Source organism: Quercus robur, chromosome 7, assembly GCF_932294415.1.
Source record: "Quercus robur chromosome 7, dhQueRobu3.1, whole genome shotgun sequence".
NCBI classification, from domain to species: Eukaryota; Viridiplantae; Streptophyta; class Magnoliopsida; order Fagales; family Fagaceae; genus Quercus; species Quercus robur.
This window is the reverse complement of record NC_065540.1, coordinates 38,486,868-38,500,554: the sequence shown is the minus strand read 5'-3', so window position 1 is coordinate 38,500,554 and position 13,687 is coordinate 38,486,868. Positions and strand designations below refer to the sequence as shown.

The 13,687-nt window shown below is 32.9% G+C and overlaps 1 protein-coding gene across 1 annotated transcript; it reads right to left on the bottom strand.

Annotated features, from left to right (window-relative positions):
- Positions 1–5,950: 5,950 nt before the first annotated feature.
- LOC126691353 (uncharacterized) lies at positions 5,951–12,772 on the bottom strand (the record flags this gene model as incomplete). Its single annotated transcript, XM_050386404.1, has 6 exons — positions 5,951–6,486; positions 7,298–7,527; positions 10,561–10,663; positions 11,076–11,309; positions 11,665–11,757; positions 12,633–12,772. Coding segments are annotated over 6 exons (1,023 nt in total), but the record flags the coding sequence as incomplete, so codon positions are not given.
- Positions 12,773–13,687: the final 915 nt, after the last annotated feature.

Here is a 13,687-nt window from a genome sequence, read left to right as displayed (position 1 = left end):
TATACAATGGTGAGGATGAAATATTCTTTGCATGGGAAAGAAGTTTCAAGGGAATGGAACTATTATTTAAAGGCCAGCTAATGTGTGGTCATTCTCATATTTGCCTTATAGAAAGGCTAAGACCTTCTACAGTTAACCCCAGCAGTAAAACACAACCCAACAATAGGATGCAGCCACAGAAGTTTGGAGTACTCTAACCAGAAAAGAAAAAAAATCAATAAAGATTTTTTAATTAGATTACACAAAAATTAGATTACACAGGATTTTTGGGCAAACCTATATATTTGATCACAACAGGAATAATACAAAATCCCACACTACTAAAACTGTTGACATTCCTAAATTCTTGAACTTTTATCGTTGCTTGTACTAACAGCAGCATTCATAGAGGTCTTGAGCTTTAAGACTACCTGCTGGGTTTTCCTTTGTACACTGATCAAACAAATCAGCAAGAAATCAGAGTGATTCTGAAATGGCCTCAGATGTTTCTGACTCTTCATCAGATTGAGCCAATGCAATCTTGTTTAGTGACACCATTCACCAGTGCCTCTAGCTCGTTTGTCAATGGTGATGGTTTGCCAATCCTAATAGGATCAGGCATTGCCTGCATAACCTCTAAAGCAAGTACCCGATGGCTTGTTAATTTCTTTGGTCATAAGTTTTATCATTTGGTCTTTGATATGTTTTTGGTCTCCAATGTCATTAATTTTTTCTGACAATTAATCCACACTTTGCTTCACATTTTGGATGATGGTGGATTCCTTTGTTTTCTTGCCACTCTGGATTTCTCCCATCCTTTGTTTCCTTTAGTTACTTGTCAGACGACCCTATTTAAAAAAGCAAATAGGATTAATGGTTTAATATATTCAATCACATAATCCATAAAGAACTACCAAGTCATACTCATTACACATTGAGACAATAAACATAAAATTGGCAATGCATGAATGCCTGCACAGGGTTAGTGGAGAGGACAGGCAGAGATTACTTGAAATTTTCACAATCTGTAATTACTCAGGCCAAAAGATTAAAATAAAATTCAAATTGATCTTATTGGAGTGAACCCATCTTCCTTTTTTTTTTTTTTTCCTTTTAAATTATAGGGACGCACCAAACAAAAGTTATGGTCAGGACAGGACCTATTTGATTTTATTGTGCCATTGAGATGTATAACAATCTGGAAATGCATAATTTTGGGCTAACATAGTCAGTTTTTGTGTAATTAATAAATCATGATTAGTTGGAGTTTATTTTGCTGAGTAGTTGTTAGACTCAATAGAGGATAGGGATCATCACATATTGTTAATATTGAACCCTGTTTTTAGTATACCTTACAATTAGAAGTATGAATTTTATTGATGTGACCCGAATATGTGGAGAGAGAATTATAGAAGAGGTGTAGTCACTCTCCATAGATCTCATTCTTTTGTTTTCATAGAAAGTTTTTTGATCAGTTATGTCACATTTAGCTACTCATTTTGGTAATATCTTTGAATATATGCTAGTGGTTCTGAGAGGGTTATTAATCTAGCTACTATTTTGAATTGTGGATCATCTTTGGTTCAAGTTTTTCCAATAAAATTTTGTCATGGGGAACTCTATTTGAACGAATTTGGCATGTGAATCAAGAAATTATTCAATACTCTATGTGTTAACATACAAGCCAAAAACATTAACGAAGTTAAAAATTACATAAAAGACGTAGTAATAGCAAAAATTTTACTTTGAACTTTTGAAGTAAGTGAAGAAGGTGAAATAAGTAGTTTTAAATAAATTAAAGAGAAAAAGAGATTAGGCCAAATTTTCAAATTCAAAGTTTTCAAAGGCTTCCAAAAGGCATTTCCTGTAGCTCTCAAGCTCCTCCAAACCCCTGCTAGCCTCTTCTAGATGTTGCTTAGCCTGTTCTTGAAGTTGCTTAATTTCTTCTTCGGACTTCAAACGGTCTTGGTCGGATTGTTTGATCTTTATAAGAAGTCCATCAATCTCAGACTGTATCAAGTTCTTCCGCTGTGTAGACTTTTCTAATTCCAGCTTCGCTTGCATAACCAAACGAGCTGATTCAGCTTCTTTGTTAAGTTCTTGTAAAATAAACAAATTAACTTTGGGTTAGTGTTAGCATAAGATTAGTATAGGGTTCTCTAATATATAAAATCTACATTAAGTTTATTGTAAACTGAAGTGCTTCATAAACACCATATAGCCATTAAGGGTGTTCACCAATAAAAATATGCTGTTAGGCCAAACCATATAAAATTCTTGTTTAATTTGCATTCGATATAACAAGGAAATGTAACAAACTAAAACCTCACGCAATATAAAATGTAACAAAGCAAAACTTATAATTCAAAAATAAAAAATTGAAACATATGATTTAAAGAAGTAAAAAAGAAAAAAAGAAAAAAAAAAGCATCACATTTGATTGGAATATATAGTATTTAAGATTTAATATTTTATAGGAAAGGCATCAGCCTTTAACTAATATATATATATATATATATATATATGGGAATTATCCCTCGAAATTTAAAGAAATTAACATTCCTCATCTTCCGTTTATATTAGCAATGAAATATTCTAAATTTCTATATGAATTTCTTTACAAAAATTTAACTATGGTTAATAAAAAAATAAATAAAAAAAAAAAACTGATAAATTTAGAGTGAAAATGCAAAATTTATCAAACACCAAAACATTTGCAACATCAAATCTCTACATAACTAAAAAAAAAAACCTTACTTAATATTTTAAAATATGCTTTAATTAAAATTTTAAAATAATGAATTTTAATTTTGAAATAGAGGATAAATTTTGAAACCTTCCTTTAAGCAAAAGGATAGATTAATAGACAACATTTTTAATTTTGTCAATCAAATGTCAAGAGGGAAAAGTGTTTTTTTTTTTTTTTTTTTTCTTTCAAATTTGGGGTGGAGTGTTATTTCTCCAAACATCAAAAGAGAGGAGTGTAATTACCCCTAGATAAAATATAATTTTTAACTGAAACAAAAGAAGTAAAGTAACTTTCAAGAATGGAAAAAAAAAAAATGTAAAAATTGAAACAAAAGCATGTCTGAATCATAACCTCAATTTATTGTATCGACCAATAATGGCTAGTTTGTAGCTCAAACGACATTTTTTTTTAGGATTCAAAAAACTTTTTTGTATCACAAAAAAAGCAATTAAGTAATTAATTATTTGCATCAACATTATAATCCATGAAGAAAAAAATTAGTCCTTGCATTATGAGACCTTCTGAATGTAGTTCTTAATAATAACCTCAAATGGTTTCCGTAATAATTATCTAGCATGCAGTCTCTAGAGACCCTTGAATACTTCGAGTTGGTACAGTTCTTTCACCATCTCTTCTTATCACAAAAAAGGTTCAATACCATGAGAGACATATATTAAAACATAAAACGAAAAGAATCCAATATACATACATACATACATATATATATATATATATATATATATATTTCACTTACTTTCAAAATAGTCCCTTAATGCTTCTACAATCCTTGGAGTAACCATCATGCTAGTACCACTGCCACTGCCGTTTAAAGAGTTGCTACCACCGCCAGTTACTCCGGCACCATCACTTCCTCCTCCTATGGCACCTCCACCAACACCACCTTGGCACATCTTGAATATATTCAGCAGTACTGGTTGGTGGTAATTCATAAAGATGTACTAGATATGATGTTCCAAATATTGTTACTATAAAGACGACATGGTTGAGTTTTTTTAATATATATCTTCTGTTCCATTTTTTGTGTTCCACTTTATATTTTCACAACCATAACTTATGTTGAATTTGTTTTTATTTAATTTTTTTTTCCATTTTTAATTTTCATTATTTTATAAAGAAAGTCAAACAAATAGATTTTTTTTTTTTTTTAAATAATACAAAAGATTCGTATTCGAGTACTTATAGAAATTTTTATTTTTTTATTTTTTTATTTTTAACTGAGAACGAATTCTCGAAAAATCTGCAATGCATGATATGGCTGCATGGATTAGTTGACCTTTCTGAATTTGGTAACGGATTTCGATTCTTTTGTTAAGGGAGAACACTATTCTTTACAAAGTTTGTACATATTTAATGAAATGGAATGCCATGATGTCATTTAATTGTTCTTCATATGATTGATCAACTACTAAGGGCCAGTGTACACTATTCTTCATATTATTCCACAAATATGATATATCTTCTTTCTTAAAAAAAAAAAAAAAAATGTCATATATCTCATTCTAGTACAGTGACAAATAATTTTCTTTTTCTTTTTTTGGTTTCTAGAGAAAATACTTATGGTATACATTGATTTGCTTGTGTACGTTTACCAAAGGTTTTTCTTTTATCTTTTTGTCTAGTTTGCACGTGTAGCTTATTAAAACCTCTTTTTCTTCTTCTTTTTCCCCCTCTCAAGTATAATTATATTTTAACCAAACTTTCAATAAAAACTAAACTACAATTTACACCATTTTAAAAGTTCGGGATCACATTTTACTTTTTTATTTTTTTTATTTGAGATATATTTTGACCCTTAAACCTAGCATTTGGAAACAAGGTTCCATTATTCTTCAACGTTGATGTAATCATTAAGTGCCATCCATGTTTGTTAGATGGATTACTACAACCACTCTAATCATGTCACGTTAATTTATCTATGTCACGGTAATTAAATAACATGCAAAAAGAATATTTTCCTTCCCAAATATTTCTCAACTTCCAAACAATGCAATTGGAGAAAGCCAATTATTTCATAATTGGAAAATCCTAGGGGATGCACTTATATATATATATATATATATATATATATTGCCTTAGAATTAAAGGCTCGAAATTATGTATTACTAGCAGAACAATAAAAATAATTGTACAAAATGTTCTTCTATAAGCCTCGAGGAATCGATGCAAGTGATGACTAAGATTCAAGAACAAATATGCAAGGCACATCAATATGGAATTAAAATGAGATGGTTGATCAATCGATATAGTTATAATTGGCAAAATGTCTCGAAATATTGCATTAATTAAGCACAAGGATGTGAGACTTGTTAAAGGCACAGGCCAATTCCAATAACTCCAGTAGTAGAAGCAGAACTAAGTTCCATAATTAAATCTTGGCCATTCAGAGGATTGGCAATCAGTTTAATAGGAAAAGTAAGGGCTACTTCAAGGAAAAGAAATAGCTTTGTTATAGCAGCAATAAACTATATCACTAAGTGACTAGAGGCAAAAGCATATCATCATGATGATATAAATGAAGATGTGATTTTTTTTTTTTTTTTTTTTTAAGTTAAAAACTTAAACTACATAGCTCTTAATGAAGATGTGATTTAGTTCCTAAGAAGAAATGATCATATATTACTTTGGTCTACCACAAACTGTAACTGATGATAATGGCTTGGCTTTCAATTGGACGAGAGTACAAACGTTTACCCAAGAACGTGAGATTACAACAATTATTTCTATTCCATATTATGTATTCTTAAGCCAATGGTCAGGTGGATCAACAAACAAAATTATAAAATTCAGCTAAAAAAGAATAAAGCAAAATTATAAATAATAATATAAGGAAAGTTATAGACAACATTTGAACCAAAATTGGCTTTTGTCAGAAGTTATTAGGGTTTATCTCACGTCAAAGCAATTGTGTATAAATATTGCAGCCTCCTACTCCAGCATTTTGAGGAGGTCTGCCCCCAACATTTTTGGTCTTGCTCAGTGGGTTCCTTTATTGCATCAGGGTGGCCAAGACTACATACAAATGTCAATCTACCATTTGAACATGGTAATGTTCACCATCTATCCACTTCAGTATCTCAGAAAATACGAAGAAAAGTTTGAGGACTGCAATGATTTATATGGCAAGAACCAAGCTTCTAAAGACGGCCTACAGAGAGACAGCTAAATGCAGAGTGTTGATTCTGAGCCGAAGGTCTCATACAATGAGAGAAAAGAATGCATGAATTAACATATTGCTAGTGAACACTTGAAAGTGCAGAAATATGTAAAAAGTGGCAAAAATGAGCATGTTCTGTAAAGATATACATATTTATCGTGAACACATACAAGCCCATCTTTAACTTGTACCACAATTTACAACATCGATTTTAAGTGGTCAGCCTCTCATTTCCTCCCAATGTAGATTTTTCTCTGTTAGCTTTCTGATATGCAACTAGTGTGCTTGTGTTGTATGGGAATGAGTGGAAATAATGAGCTTGGTGGTAGATAAATCAGAAAACTCCTTATGCAAGCCTTGTCACCTTCCCTCTTCATCCATGGTATAAACAGGTATTTGCCACGATTTGGTGTTCTTCTTTGGGTCATCAGTGAGGCTGAGTACAGTTTCATCCTCCTTGAATGTTTTAATGGATGTTTTGGCTCCCATTATGATAACCCTCTCAACAATGAACAACTGGTAGTTGTTCTTAATCAAAGGATCCAGAATCCGGCTATAGTTTGATGAATATGCCAATTTGTACCTGCAAACACGGATCAACAGGAATCAAGGTCAGCAGGTCTTGACATGACAATTTGAAGCCTCAAGACATCTGATTTTGAGCCAGAAGTACCGCCAAATAACTTCAGACAAAAACTAACAGTACAGGATAACAAAAAGTAAAATTAACAACCCCACCCCCCCCCCCCCCCCCCCAAATTTCACTATTTCCCCCCCATGACAATAAAGAAAAAAGAATCTAAAACCCCAGGATTCAGTTAAAAATAAAAATAGAACATGCTTTTTCCTTCTATATATATTGATAGGTTTTTAATATATATATATATAGGACAATGTTTATATTCAAACCAGTTTGGAGGAATACCTCCAAACTGGATTATGTGGCACCTTATGAATATATGCTGTCAATAGTAGAATTACTGAGCATGATTTTACATGGCCAATCTCAGATATATAGTTAAGGTTGGACCACGAATTCACAGGGAGAAAATATATGTGATGTTAATGCATAAGAAAAAATTATGATGAAAGGTGCATCATACATGGTTTCTAGAACACCAGGGCAGGCTTAAAGGTGTTCATCTTAAAAAAGGAAAGACTTATCACATTTGTGTAACGAAAGCCTAGTCAATCTTATCCACCTACAAAGGCAATATATTGTGATTTATTTCTACTGCCACAACTCTGCCAGATCCTCCAAGATGAACTGCCATCAAGATATCACATAACAGCAATGATTGGATTTATATTTAGGACAGAAAATATTCTCTGCAGTGAAAACTCTTCAAGACCTTAATGCGCTTGAGAGACAGAGTGGGGGGCACACTGTTTACCTGACAGAGAGAGGGGAAAAAAATCCAGGAGTCCTCTCATTGGAAGCAATAAAAATAGTTCGTCCAGGTGGGATCCACTTTTTAATTCTACGTAAGATAAACTCAGGACGTGTATCCCTATCCAGATGGGGATGCAGGCTTCTTTCAACTCCAAATCTGTCCTTCCTGTTTTTTATTTTATCACCACGACGAACATGGATGGCATCATAATCACCAAGGAGTGCCTTAATCTGTGGACATGAATTTGGTCAGAGCTTGATTCAAGTATGCAAATAAATGTATTTTAGGAAAAGCACTAATGCAGCAACTGGAGCAAGGAGAAACTGATTAGCCTAAATTAGTTTGAAAATTAATTATTTAACAACAAAACTCCTGTCCTAAACCTCTCTTAATTTATATTATTATTTTTTTATAAAAATAAAAAATAAATCTCCTAGTAGTAGTATTAATGCTGCTATATAATACAAACTTAACAAAATAGAATCAACAACAATTCTGAATTATAATCTAGATACCTACACTACCTTGTCCTAGCTATATCTAGGATAGGAGGTTCATCACCATAAGAGCCTTTTTTCAGGGTGACTGCAATTCATACCAAGGTCTTTAAACAAAGTTTCCACTGCATTGTTTGCATATAGCTATAATATAGGCCACTACCCAGTGCTCATCCTGCACAATTGAGGTTTTATGAAAGATGACCTGGATGTCTTAATGTTTGGCACTTTGACATGAAGTGGTGATTTTTGTGAGCTAAATCCACTTGTGCTTTGCAGCCTGAGACCCATTTCGCATGCTATATGTAAACATCTTCAATTAATTTTATGCCTTCAGGAATGTAGGAAGAAATAAGCACCAGAATATTGACACAGATTGAACACACTGAACATGCTTTCAAACTTATACTGCATTCTATAATTGGATAGACAATGAATAATTGTTGGTTTTTTAACTATTTAAAGTCGGATAGAAAATCTAGAAAAAGAGATCCTTCAATATCGTAAATATACATACCGAACACAGCCATCATTCTTCGAAGGAGATCACTAAAATGACTCAATTAGCTGTTCCATATTCCATAAATCTATTGAGACCACCAATTTTCTCAAGATGCACATGTTCAAATTGATGTTTACTTTCTGACGAACATTTCATATCTTGACACAGATTTCAATGTACATTCCTGCTACAACTCACCCTTGACCTATCCATCCCTTCCCCTACTCTGAAGAAGTATTCTTATTCTAGTTCTTTAGGAGATTTGAGCAAGGTATTGATACCGCCACTACGAAAACAGGGTACACATAATATTTAACAATTTGGAATCACATATCCACTTTAGTTACATAGTCTTCATTCCATTGATATCTGTCTCTTCAGGAAAACAAACTCTTAATTAACAACCTTCTGCTTTAATCTAAAATTAAAATTTGATTCAATTAAATCAACCAGAAATTCTCAAATTACAATTTCATTGAGTTGCAGTAGCCTTACAACGAGTCCTTTAAGTACTAATCGGTCCCTTAAAGTTTGCACAAGATGGGCTTTATTCTTGTATGCATCCCATGTATTGTATATGCCTTTTTGTTTCAATGAAATTGTATTTTTTATATATATGGTTTGTGAAAGCTATCAATTTGCTCCCTAATGGAAGGATCATATTGACCCATCTGAAAATTTATGGGCCAAACTGACCAAATAAAAAAGTCACAGACCAAATTGAAAGTTCAATTAAACTTGAAGGACATTTCAGTCCTCAAGATATTTGAGATAGGCAAAATTTACCCACCATTTCTTCTTCATTGACTAGATTAGATAAAAATATAAGCATATAACTCAAATGCTGCAAAAGATTTTTTGTCATGTAGGGTTGAATATCATTTTTCAAGGCACTAGAAATTTTGACACAATTTATATTTTTATTGGTAAGTTTCACACCCGGGGGTTTTGAACCCATGACCTCAACCTCCACCTTACAACAATGGAGGAGGTGCCATTGAGCTGGAGCTCACTAGTACAATTCAGATTGCATGCTCAGAGAACAAAAACTTCAAAAGATTTTACCAAGCCCTTGAGATAATACGACCTCCAATCCTCAACAGCTCACTTTTCATAGATGTGGAAAAGGTGTTTTTGGTTTGGGAAGTGATACTTTGTGGTCCAGAATAAAGCCTTTCCATTCATTATTGATTTTAATTCTGAGTAACCAGGTATAATGAAGCCTTTCCCGCCCATTTTCGGCCTTAATTTACCCATCAATTAAACTTGGATGGCATTGCATTTTGAATGAAAAAAAAAAAAAATCTAATTAGAATTGTTTCTCACTTGGCGGTGATTCCTAGCACCCTTAGGTGGTGAAGCCTAGGGTTTTTCCTTTTGTTTCTTATTTTCTTGCTTTCCCCAAACACATAATGCATCAATCTTCTCCTAAAAGTAGAAGTCATTCATAATATAATAACTATTGATTAGCCCCAAGAGGTTCTTTACACTTTTCATTGCATTATTTTCTAGTTACAACATTTACAGGAGCTTATGGCATATTTTTTACTCAAGGGTTATCTTGAATAATGACATGTTTGATGATTAAATAATACCTAAAAGAACATCCTATATATTTACATATTTTTTTATAATTCAATAGTTTCAATGGAAGAGGAGGATTTGAACCCTAGATGTCATGGACACACTAGGTGCCAACCAGTTTAGCTACGAGGCTCTTGGCAAAAAATTTAATAATAAGTGCATGTGCAGTATAAATGCATGCATGGCACATTTTAAGACATGTACTTTTCAATTCAACACTTCATATGGAAGACAGGGAATGGCCAAATCAAATAGCCTGAATTAATCTCAGGTGAATGTACTGAAAAAAATACTGCACATTTCAAAAAGCAGTTAGCAGTGACATCAAATTGCTCAGATGTATATACATTATACAATCAGCATAAAACTGCATTAAGGCTTGTAAAACTGAAAGGTTGAACCAATCAAAATTAAAAATAAAATAAAATATACATTGAAAGTTTGAGTGCTAATTAAGTGACAAATGGCTCAAATTGGCTTAAATATCATTAAGTAATAAACTGTGAAATTAATTCCGAGTCTTATTCAATATATGATCAACAAAACATAGGGAGTATAGATATTCATGTTGTTTGGTCCCCACAGCAAGAAAGGAAATTGACATCTTGAAAATCACACCAATCAAGCCTTGAAAAAGAATGCAGAGTGAAATTTTCAACAGGATTTCAAATAATACATACCTTATCAGCTGCATCTCTTAATTCCTTTGATGCCATTGAAGGGAGAAAAGAATATGGCAACATTATAGCACTACGGTTGTTTCGATCCTTGCACTCCATAAACCTGAAGAGCTATCATTATCAGAACGCCGAGTCCTTGACAAAAACAACAGAGATTTAAAATCATGACTGATTTGCAGGGATTTGCAAGGACTACATGATGTACAACAGGTAGACTTAGCAGAAACATATCCCGGATTCTTTTCTAACAAATAATAATAATTATAACATATGAAATCCAACTAAGCATGACAGAAATTTTCAAAAACCTCACTGATTACTGAAATTTGATTGCATGAAAGACATGAAACCCTATCCTTGATGATTCAATGTTTCTTTCGATGAAAATCGACTGAACTAAATCATAGGTATGGAGTTCAAGGAAGACCCAATCAAGTTTGATATTTAATACCCAGACAATGTTTGAGAAGAAAAGGAAAACAATTTCCATCAAGGGGGAAAAAAAGTCAACTCACCATGAAAGACGGCTTGCAGTTCGGTTTATGAGCAAGAGATTTGAGTAATGACTGTCATCTTTAAGATCAACACGATTAATTCCTTCCACGTGGGCAACTCCCCTAGGTCCTAGCTTCATACTCGTAGATAGTACTTGATACCATAGTTTTGAATTGTCTAAAATTACAGGTACAGTATCAGATATGAGGTCCATATCATACAAAGAGTCCATGGCACAAGAGCTTGCTGCCCACCTACCAAATTAAAGGAAGCCAGTTCAGATTGTAGATCAATTTACTTTTCTGATTGATAATTACTGTATACATTAATAGAAATTAAAGGCAAACTGCATGTACAAAACCAAACCTAGAAGGCATCTTTTCCAGAACCTTCCAAATTCAAAGCAGATAGAAAATAAAAGGGACAATAACATTCTTTTTATAATTCATTTGTTACAAAAAGTGGGGGCAGGACGATCCTCCTCATAAAGAAGACCAGACAATGCCTCTAAGCTACAAGGCTCTTGGCAGCAGGGAAGATAACATATTGATAACAGCAAAGCATTTTCTTCTGAAACCAAAAGACAAAAAGAAGTCTCATTGAACTCACCTTTCCTCTGAACTTCTGTTATCGGAATGATGAAGGATTCCTTTCTTGTTATGTATAGGATTGATGCACATCCTAGAAGGCATGACAAAAGTTCTGCAACAAGAAACAGAGGTGAACAATTCGGCAACATTACATAAAATTACTATATTCCCACATCATAAATATCAAGTTAGTGAAAAATTCCATGATAAACAACTCAGTACATCGAGAACTACATAGCATAGGAATGTACAAAATTGCAGCAAACTATTAAAATCAGAATAACAACTATGATAATATATGCTGCCATTTGCAGGACACTCAACACTACCAAATTCCAAGAATGAAATTCCCAGAAAAACTGTCCTAATTAACCATAATGACAGCATATCTTGTAAAACCAGCTAGGACAAAGTCTGCAACTATACGAAACTCAATTTGGATGGGTAAAGTAGATTCATTTACATGATACAACTAACCAACCAGGTAAAATGTAGGTACAGTTTTTTTTTTTTTTTTATAAGTATAGGCACAGTTTTTTAGTTGCAGTACCTTAGGTTCCCCAATTGAATTCAATCACATGGTTGTATAGAACAATACAAAGAAAAGAAAAAAATCAATATTATCTTTGCCAATGCAACTACATGGTTGAATTAAATTGGAGAACCTATGCAACTGTAACTAAGAATTATCCTAACCAAAATTGACTCTGTTCAAATTATATTCTAAACACATTGAACTCATCCAAATTACAAAGGCTCATACACATTTTACTGTTAATTTACCTAAAGATGAACAATTTACCACGGCAAAGCTAACATACTTACATACTAAAAGAAAATTTTAGCATAAAAGTGTGTTTTCCCACATCATAACAGTCTCTTTCGCCACATTTTCTCAGGAATCAAACAGGTCATAGAACCCCAAACCCAGCAATAAAACACAAAACAAAGACAAACCCAAGAACCAAAACACTCAAAAGCACACACCTTTTAAGAAACATGGCTTCCTCAAGGGCACATCTGAGGCTGGACTCCTGGTGACCCAGACCTTCGCAGGAGTCACAGTGCTTCCCTGGGCAGTCGATCCTGTCACCCCAGTACAAGTACTCCCTGGGCAGTCGATCCTGTCACCCCAGTACAAGTACTTCTCGTGTCCTTTGTGAATTCTTTCGTGACCGTTACGGTTGTTGGGATTGAAAACCATATTCAAAGTTTTTGAAGAGGAGGAAAATGAGAAACCACTTGTGGACATCAGAGTAGAGAAGAGGTACAAAAGGGCAATGGCGGCTATGGCGAGGGTGAAAAAGAGGATTTGGGATCTGGGTTTTGGTTTGGGATTTATAGGTCTGTGAAATGCCATTGGCATTGGATTTGCAGAGAAAGAGAGAGGACGAAGATGTATGAATAGAACACTGAAAAGCACAACAGTGTTTTGTGTTTTTTGCGGAAGTGGATTTTATTAATTATGTTTAGGAATATATTTTAGGAAATTTTTTTATAAGACAGTGAAAAAGTAATTAACTTCTTTTAGATAGTCCCTTGGGGACATCCGATAACTTCTTTTAGATAATCTTTTCCGTTTTTAATAAAAAATTAAAAAAACTAGTTGCTAATTTGTGCTATGCACGGAACTTATATATTTTGTAAGGTAAATTAAAATAATTTTATAAAAAATTTAAGAAACTACATCATTGCTTAATTTGTTCTTGTATGACTTTAATTTGTGTTACAATTTGATGAAGATGTCATTGCTTAAACGTACAATAGCTTACAAAAAATTTGTTAGACAGTTTTAAATACTAGAAAAAAAAAAACTCAAAAATTTAGATATTAAAACTTCTGGAAAACCAAAAAATATTAAAGATTCAGATGATTTACTGCTTAGAAATTATTGAAACAAAACAAAATATATATGACTAAACAATAAAGAAGTATAAGAAAAAATATAGGTTCATTCAAAAGAATAATTTCAATTATTGCAAACTTTTTTTTTCTTCTAAAAAAAGCTAAAAAGAATTTGGTTGTTCATGTACGAAAATTAC